The sequence below is a fragment of the Zonotrichia albicollis genome, chromosome 15, assembly GCF_047830755.1.
Source record: "Zonotrichia albicollis isolate bZonAlb1 chromosome 15, bZonAlb1.hap1, whole genome shotgun sequence".
Taxonomy (NCBI): Eukaryota; Metazoa; Chordata; class Aves; order Passeriformes; family Passerellidae; genus Zonotrichia; species Zonotrichia albicollis.
This window is the reverse complement of record NC_133833.1, coordinates 382,996-392,162: the sequence shown is the minus strand read 5'-3', so window position 1 is coordinate 392,162 and position 9,167 is coordinate 382,996. Positions and strand designations below refer to the sequence as shown.

Sequence of the window (9,167 nt, the reverse complement as noted above, 5' to 3'; positions counted from 1 at the left end):
CCCTCCCTGTACCTGCTGTGTCCAGGTGCTGCAGGGTCATACAAAACCTGGGTTTCTCTTCTGTGCTGCTGAAGAGCCTCTCCATGACAAACTGTGCCTTTGAGATGCCTCAGTGCCAGGAGTTGAACTCTGCAATCTGCCCCAGCCCCGTTCTGCAGGAAGCAGCAAGGTCCTTTAGGAGACAGATCCTGAAGGAGCAGGAGAGCTTCAGTGGGCAAAGCTCTTGCTGCCTCCTGTAACATTAAAATTCATTTTAATGGAAAAGGGTGTACAAGGAATTGGAAGGGGAGTAGCATTCGTGTGTGTGTGGCTTTGGACGTATTTTCCCCCAGCCATTCCAAATGTGATCTGAGAGTTCCCTGAGCACAGCAGCAGCGTTCAGCAGGGTGGGACAGCTCTTCCCACAGCCCTGGGCCACAATCCTGCCAGGAGCCCCTTGCAAGGAAGCAGATGTCTACAGGAGCTGTTTGAGGGAAACAGTCGCATGAAGGTACATTGTTGGAGTAATTGTCAGGCCAAGAATCTCTTTGTTGTCTCCAGCTGAGGCTGTGTGGAATACAGCACTAACTTCTGGAGAGGGTTCCCAAAGGTGACAATCTAATTTTAACTCGGCTCTGGAAACGGGGGACCCAGTTCTGTCCTCTGGAGCAGGTTGTGTAACATGTCTGGGCCTTTACTGATGAGATCACTGATACAAGGGGCTTTCAAAAGGCAAAAATAAGTTTGTCTGATGTCTCTCTGGAGGTTTTCATATGCTGCCACCACTTTATTCCACAACAGGCTTACAACTGTGATGATCAAAACCTAAATTCATAACTAGAGCACTTTCTTTCTCACCAGGATCGTTGCACCGACAGTTTCTAGTGGTAGTTTCAGGTAGGCTGGTCCCTGTGGGTGCTGTGTGCAGGGAGCTGGGCAGGGTAAGGCCTCGTGTGCCATGCTGCCAGATGCCTCCTCCACATGGAGCTTCCCCTTTTTCCCACCAAAAAAATCCAGGTTTTTTCACTACATTTTCATAGCATCTGGAAAACACATTTTTTATCAGAAACATCTGTTGGATTTGAAGTTCAAAAGTATGTTTTACCTGATCAAGAGACTGCAGCCCAAACAGAGCCCATGACAGGGGCAGAGGCGAGTGGCCAAGGCCAGAGGGGACCCCGGCAGGAGCAGTGAGCCCGGTCAGTACAGCCGGTCCCCCAGCAGTGGCCCTGTGCCAGCTAAGGCAGCTCAGGGACAAGAGCCTGCACCGGGGTCGCTTTTCCACAATGCTCTGCTGATGCCAAAGGCTTTGGGAGCCAGGCTCAGCCGGGGCCGGCTCGGCTCTCGTGCCGGGAGCCCGGGCTGGGCACTGCTGGGGCAGCTCCGGGGGATGCCCGAACCCGAACCCGGACCCTGGGGCAGCCCCGGATCCCGGGGACAGCCCCGGGCCCAGCCCCGGACCCTGGGGCAGCCATGAACCTCGGGGGCAGCCTCAGACCCCGGGCACAGCCCCGGCCCTCCGGGACTGGGAGCAGCCCGGACCGCGCGGACCCCGGCATCGCCCCAGCCCGGGCTGTGGCCGCTCTGCCGTCGTTCATCCCGTTTTCAGAGCCGGGTTCCGTTGGTGCCGCGTCTCCCCGAGCGGGGCGGTGTCGCGGGCGCTGCCGGAGCAGCCTGCGCTCCGTGACGCGCGAGTTAATTATAGCCCGTCCTGCGCCGGCAACCTTAAAGCACTCCTGCCAGTGATTTATTTAAACACTGATAAATTATACATTCCTTTAGTAATTCATGTGAAAATTATTTGAAGTCAACTCAACATCACGTAGCTCTCTCCGTGTGCTCTCTCGTGGTGAAGGCTCTGTCAGACAGCGCTTCCATCCGCTCTTCCTTCAGCCGCTTCTCGAGGCTCTGGGTTACCGGCGGGCCGAGGGCAGTGAGGGGGCTCCTGGGACACTCTCACTGCCGCTGCTGCTGTGTCAGTGTCCCTGATTTAACCAGCCCGGGCTGTCCCTGGCTTGGGGAGCAGACTGCCCCTTCCCTCCGCCCGTGCCTCCCGGGACACCCCGGCAAACCCGCCCGTGTCCCGTGGAGCCGCAGCTGTGAGGATGCAGAGCTGCTGCTCCTGGGCAGGGCAGGGCCGGGACTGCTCGTGCTCCCGCCCTTGTGCTGGGCTGGCAGCAAATACCCTCACTGAGTTAGAGGGTGAGACTTTGGGGGCAGCCCAACGCGCCAGAGCCGCTCTTCTGTCCCCCCAGGATTGCCCTGAGAACGTACAGCTGTTTCACTTGTTGATTAGCAAAAACATTAGGAGACCTACTGTTTCAGGGCATGAATAATTAATGTTTGTTCCTCATTAACTTCTTGTGGCAGAGTCCTGTTAGATGCATTTAGATGTATTTCTAGAATTAGGAGCAAATATAACCAGATGCCTGGCAGCTGAGTGGTCTGCTCCACCCGTGGAAAGCCCCATTGCTCCCATCCTCTCTGGCAGGAGGGGAGAGCTTGCTCTGATCAAGGACTGATGCGTCCTTTATTGCAGTTTTAATTACAGTGAATGATACATGTAAAAAGTTCTATAATTTATGTACACTACAAGTGAGTAAAGGATGTCATTCCCAAGACAGTGCCCACCTGTTTTCCTGGGATCTCAAATAAAAACCTTGCTTCAAAACTAAGTTGCTGAACTTTCCACCTGCTGCTGCTGGACAAGGCTGTTTGTCCTGCCCCTGTCACCCAGCACAGCTTCAGCACTTCTTGTGCTCTGGTGGGGCCACAATGCTCTGCTAATGCCAAAGGCTTTGGGGTTTGCTCTGGGATCACACCCACAAACACCCACTCCGCCCCTGGAGCCACCTGTGCCCCTGCCTGGGGCCAAGGACGTGCCCGAGGCTTTGCTTGGCAGGAGCCCCTCTGCAGCCAGCAAAGCTCTGCTTGGATTTTAATTACAGAACGGGAGAGAAAGTGCTCCTGACTTAATCTGAAGCAATGCACAGGCCCCAGATGGCTCCCCTTGCCTCTCCTCGGGAGGCAGCTCAGCAATTGGCCAGTGCTCAGTCCCTCGGGGCTCTCTCTGGTGGTTTGTGTGGGGTGGCCCCACTGTGCAGAGCTGCAAGGGCTCCCTGTCTGCAGAGGAAGCCCATCCTGGCTGTGATGCCACTGGCAGCTGTGCTCTTTGAAGCACTTTCCATCCCATCCCACCTGCATTAAAAACTTCCCAGAGCCATGGAGTTCCTGCCCTGGTTCCTCCCTTTAACCTCCAAGTTCTGCAAATTCCCTTTAGGCCCCCACGGTCCCACCCAAGGCACAGTGTGACCCCACGCTGCTCTCCCTGAGCCCATTCTGGCACACCTGCAGTGGAACTGGCTCCACACCAGCTGGGGCTCTGCAGGGCACCCTGCAGCCCCAGGGCAGCCCCAGGGCCAGCCCTTTCCTTTGGGGCCCAACACTGCCTCGGCCAGACAGCTCCTGTAACTTAGCAACTTTTTCTTTGCTCTCTTAAGGTGGGTTCTTCAATCTCCTTAATGAATAAGAGAATCAGGCCAGGTAATTGATGCTTGGCCATTTAGCTGATGAATAATTGACTGTCTGGGTAACTGGAGATATTTCCTCGATCAGATTGTGCAGTGGAACAACTGCATCATCCGGGGTGCAGCATGGCTCACAGCTCTGGGTGCTGGGAATGGGCTCTGCAGGCTCACAAGAGGAACCTCCAGAGTCAGCTCCAGTCCTCCTCCACATGGACCAGGCACATGAGCTCCACCAGTGGAACCTCCTGAGGTCCAGCAAAGCCCAGGGATGATCCTTCCAACCCAAACCATCCCCTGATTCCGTGATTTTGGTAACTGGCTGCATTTTAGCAACACAAGTTATTTTATTACATAAACCTTGACTCAGGATTTCTTTTCCCGACCCACAGTGAAGACAAACACAAGGGCAGGACAGTGAGAGCTGGGCAGGCCTCGAGGGGAGCTGGGGAGGGGAGCCAAGGCTCCAAAGCAGGAGCAGCAGGGGAGAAGGTGCAGCGTGTGACGGTGCAGGGAGCTGTCCCTGTGTGAGCTGTGTGTGCTTTTGCTGCCTCACAGGCAGACACTGCAGCTGCCTCCTCCAGAGGGGCTGGGCGTGCAGCACATCCTGAGGCTGTTCTGAACTTTTAAAGATTCGAGTTCTGTCAGCTTGGTGGCTGTAACACATCATGCTGCCCCCAGCCCGTGGCAGAGAGGGTACCAGCATGAACTGTGGATTAAATAACTCATGGTTTTATTTCAAACTTCCCAGGAAACTTTCACAGGACATCACTCCTGTATCAGTATGTACTGCATATTTTTTAAACAACATGAAGTTCATACAATGAAACCTAGAAATTATTGGCACTACTCTGTGATGAGCTTTGAATTAAAATCTAAATAAGAACAGAATATTTTGATGTGTTAGGAAAATTGATAACAGTCCATGAGCTGTGACAAAGGATAAAACAGCACATGCTTTTAATCTGACTTTTGCCTTCAGATTTCCAGTGAGTCACCAGCAACGTTTCATCAGAGTATGTGTTTGGGTTTTTTCTTCCAGAAATATCATTAATTATTTACCAGTAGGTGAATGATCTCTGAAATCTATTGCAGTGACACCTCTGAGTCTGCAGACAGTTTCTGATGGCAAACCATCTGGGCTCCTTTAACTTGTTGTTGTTTATCCTTTGGACTCCTCTCCCCCGGCTGTAAGGTGTAACGGCAGCAGGCAGGGCCAGGAGCATCAATATTTTACAGCATTAATTAAAGGGAGCTCAGCAGCTGCGTGTCCCAGCCCTGCGGGAGGGGAGGCAGGGCCGTGCTTAAGGCCAGGAGAGCTGGGCAGGGACGGGGACCCTCCGGGCTGTGACAGCGGCGCTGGGGTCGCGCAGGCGATGCTCGGTGTGGCCGCGGCAGCGGCACCGGCAGAAGGAGCGTGCGGGGTCCCGGCAGCTTCTCCGCACCTGGGAGAGGATGAAGCAACAGCAGAGAGACGGGGAAAGCGAGCTGCCTGTCCTGTGCGAGCACCCTCGGGGCCGGGCCCGGGGAGTCGGGCTCTGCATCCGCCCTCCGCATCTTCTTGTGCGCTGGCGTCAACAGACAGCCCTAAATAAAGGGAGGGCTAAAACCAAAACAAAACAAAGGCCTGAAATTTATCCCTCTATTAATTACTTCCAGCAAGCAGGGCCGCCTTTAAAGCGGTGCCACTTCAGATAAAACTTTCATGCAGCTATTTAGGGCCTCTGAAATATAAATGATTTCCTTTAAATGTTTTATCATAAATCAGGGCGGGCAGCTTCGCCACCACGCGCCGGTTTCCCCCGGTGGGAGGGAGCCGCTAGCCCGGCCCGGCCCGGCCCGGCTGCGGACCCCGGGTGGGGCGGAACGGGACGGAACCGGGCGGGAGCGGAGCGGGGTGGGAGCGGAGCGGGCCGGGAGCGGCGCTGTCCGCGGTGCTGCTCCCCGCGCTGCCGTCCCGCCGCCGCTCCCGCACGGGCGGACCGAGCCGTCCTTGGTCCTGCGCTCTGGGCTCGGTTCGCGTTTCCCTAAGGAACCCGTTTCACCACAGCAGCGCCGCTTCTCTTCTCTGCCCGCCATCAGTTTGTCAGAAACCAGACAGCAGCTCCTTCCGCTCCTGGTCCGTATTTACCGAGGCTTGTAAGACTTGGAAACTTTAAGTCTCGGACTAGGTTTTATTTTTGCTTAAGAACTTCGAATTTTGCAAAATATTTGCATCTCTGGTGCCTCAAAGTACAGTAATGTCTGAAGAAGTGTGAAGACTGGGAGAGCAAAAATGGAAGGGCCGCTCAGCAGTAGAACAATGCCAACTCCAGAGCCGCTTTCCCGGGGCTGGCTGTGGGGACGGCGGCCCCTCTGCCCGCGGGTTTAGCGCACGGAGAAGCGCCCGCTCCTCCCCTGTTCCCCCGGGACCTGCCGGCCGAGGGAAGGGCGGGATTCCAGCGGGAGCGGCTGGGGCCCAGCGGGGGCTGAGGGCGGCGGGCCCGGGGCACCGGAGGGTCTCGCCGCCCGTGCCCCGCCGGTGCTGCCCGGGCGCATCACGCGTGCGCGGCCGGTGTAAGATGAGTGCGGGAGCGCGGGCGGGGCGGGCGCCGGCGGAGCTCTGCCACCGAACACCGCTGGCTCGGGCAGTGCCGCGGGCAGACACAGCCCCGCGCCCATGCCCGGGGCCTGCCGCCCGCGGGCCGCGCCGCGATGATGGCCATGGACGCCAAGCAGCCCTTCGCCGTGCCCGCCGCCCTCCAGGAGCCCAAGTTCCCCAGCCTGCACGCCGGCAGCGAGGCGATGCGCAGAGTTTGCCTCCCGGCCCCGCAGGTACGTGGATGCAGCGCAATTCCCGCTCTGAGCCGCGTTTTCTGACAGGCACCGGGTTAATGTTTTTTTCATGTCGGCAGCACCATCGCGCGTCGCGGCTCCGGGCCCCCCCCGTGCCGCCCCTGATCCGCGCCATGCGGAGCGGGGCCGCTGAATTCCTATTAATTTTTATGACCTGAGCTCCGGGGAGGACCCGCGGTGCCGGGGCCGGTTTTTCAGGCGGAGATGACAGAATTCCCCACTGACCTCGCCATGCGTGCTCTCGCTCGCAGCTGCAGGGCAATATATTCGGGAGCTTCGATGAGAGCCTGCTGGCCCGCGCCGAGGCGCTGGCGGCCGCGGACCTCGCCCCCCACGCCAAGGGCCACCACCTGCACCCTCACTTCAAGCCGGACACCGCCTTCCACGCCATGAGCGGCGTCCCCTGCGCCGCCGCCGCCCTCCCGCACCCCGCGGCCCTCGCCGCGCACCCGCACCCGCTCCCGCACCCGGCGCTGGACGGCGGCGACCTGCTGGAGCACCTCTCGCCGTCGCTGGCCGTGGCGGGGCTGGCCGAGCCCCCCGCGCTGCCCGCGCCGCTGCCGCCGCCGCCGCTGCCCGCCGCCGCCGCGGGACCCCTGCCCGTGCCCGTGGGCGCCCCGGGGGCTCCCGCGCCCGCCGCGGACCCGCGGGAGCTGGAGGCGTTCGCCGAGCGCTTCAAGCAGCGCCGGGTGCGGCTGGGGGTGACCCAGGCGGACGTGGGGGCGGCGCTGGCGGCGCTGAAGCTGCCGGGCGTGGGCTCCCTCAGCCAGAGCACGATCTGCCGCTTCGAGTCGCTGACGCTGTCGCACAACAACATGACGGCTCTGCGGCCGGTGCTCCAGGCCTGGCTGGAGGGCGCCGAGGCCGCCCGGCGCGCCCGCCCCGCCGGCCCCGACCCGCCGCCCGGCGCCGAGCGCAAGCGCCGGCGGACCTCGATCGCCGCGCCCGAGCGGCGCTCGCTGGAGGCGTATTTCGCGCTGCAGCCCCGGCCCTCGGCCGAGAAGATCGCGGCCATCGCCGAGAAGCTGGACCTCAAGAAGAACGTGGTGCGCGTCTGGTTCTGCAACCAGCGCCAGAAGCAGAAGCGCATGAAGTACTCGGCGGTGCACTGACGGCCCCGGCCCGACCGCCGCGGCGGCGCGGCCCTGGAGCCGGGACCGGACCGGACGGGACGGGACGGGAGGGCCGCCCTGAGCGCCCCCCGCCCCGGCCCCGGCCTGGCCCGGGACAGAAGCCCGGGGGGCTCGGAGCCGGGAGCGCAGCGGCGGGGCCGGCATCCCGCGGGTCCCCGAGCGGCGCTGGCGGCGGGCGAGGCCTCCGGGGCGCGGCCAGGGCAGAGCCGCTCCCCCCGCGCCCGCCGTCCCGCCCGTCCCGCCGCGGCGGGCGAGCCCCGCGCCCCCTCCCCAATAAAGCTTTATTTTTCAACCCGCCGGGAAGTGTCGTTCCTCGCCGCCCCGCGCCGCAGCGCCGACGGGAATACCCGAAATGACCTGCAAGAGCAATCGCACCCTAATAAACGCCCCTCGGCGGGACACGGGACCGGCTTCGCCCCCCCGGGCCCCGCGCTGCCCCCGGCCCCGGGGAAACCGAAACATCCCCCCGCCAAAACCGATGCCGGGTTCGCTTCTGAATGTGTTCAGGAGGGGGAAAGGGCTTTTATTTGCGATTCCCAGAAGCACCTTAACGATTAAAGATTAATGTTCGAAGCGTGAGCCTCCCCTGGATATTCCACTTTAGCATTTCAATGAGTGACAAACATCGAACTTGAGAACTGGGTCTCATCCTCCTCCCCCGTCAGGAAACGATCTCACGAATTCACCTTTTCCTCGCGGGTAGCTCTCTTCCTCGCATCGCGTTTTCCCAATCATCCTCAGCGATTTTTCCCCAATCAAATGTCCTTTAACAAAAAATGCCCTTATGCCATTACATTATATTGTGGGCTCTGAAAATTAAGAATAAGGGCGGCGCAATATTAATTGCCTTCCGCACTATAAAGAAGGCAGCTCCGACGGCATCTTCCCCCGCAGCTGCGGGCTCCAGGCCCGTGTTTTACAGGTAGGATGTGCCTTTATCTCTTCTCTCCTTCTCGTGCGTGTCTGGGAGCTGCCCCCGCCTTGCCCCGGGCTGGGACCGGCCCCGCCGGAGGAGCGGGCACGGCCGTGCCGGGCCGGGGCCGGGAGCCTTTCCTGTCACGGGAATGGAGATCCAGCCCAGATCCCGGCGGTGCCGCTGCCCGGGGCACCGCAGCCTCACGCCTCTCGTGTTGCAGCAGAAATCACCGCTGGCGCCGCTCTCGGACTGGATCCGCGTCCCCCGGGTCGGGTCAAGCCCGGTCCGAGCCCCGCCGAGCCCGCTCCCATCCGGCAGTGCAGAACACCCTCAGTCACGGCTCACGGCCTCACCTCTGTCCTGCACTCCTGCAGAGGGGACACCGGGCCGGGCTTGTCCCCACCACGGCCAGGGGATCACCGCTGTCTCTCTTGGGGCTGTTCTAGGGCTGCCCAGCTTTGTGGGTTTGGACGTTTCCGTGTTTGTCCCTTTCGCACAGCTCCGGAGAGTGCCTTAAAGATGCAAAACAAATCCTAAACGAACTTTCCCGAACCCGCAGCTACTGTCCCGCAAAGCAGCTCCTCTGAGCTCCTCCTCACCTCCAACAGGCTCACCCGGGACACCTTAAGCCCCTTGACCTTTTAGCTCACCCTCCCTCCCTCCCGGCTCCTTTGCTCCCGGCAGGGCTCTGGACGGGGGGTTCTGCCCAGATTTCACACACACACAGGACCTGATCCCTTCGTTTGACATTTACTCTGGAGGTCAGGTACGTCCTGGTTG

General features: G+C 60.2%; 1 protein-coding gene across 1 annotated transcript; it reads left to right on the top strand.

Moving 5' to 3' along the window:
* The first annotated feature begins 5,914 nt into the window (after positions 1-5,914).
* POU4F3 (POU class 4 homeobox 3) lies at positions 5,915-7,572 on the top strand. The gene is made up of 2 exons (XM_074552123.1): positions 5,915-6,317; positions 6,590-7,572. The coding sequence occupies exons 1-2, from the start codon at positions 6,198-6,200 to the stop codon at positions 7,448-7,450; spliced, it is 981 nt and encodes a 326-aa protein (XP_074408224.1). The 5' UTR covers positions 5,915-6,197; the 3' UTR covers positions 7,451-7,572.
* Positions 7,573-9,167: the final 1,595 nt, after the last annotated feature.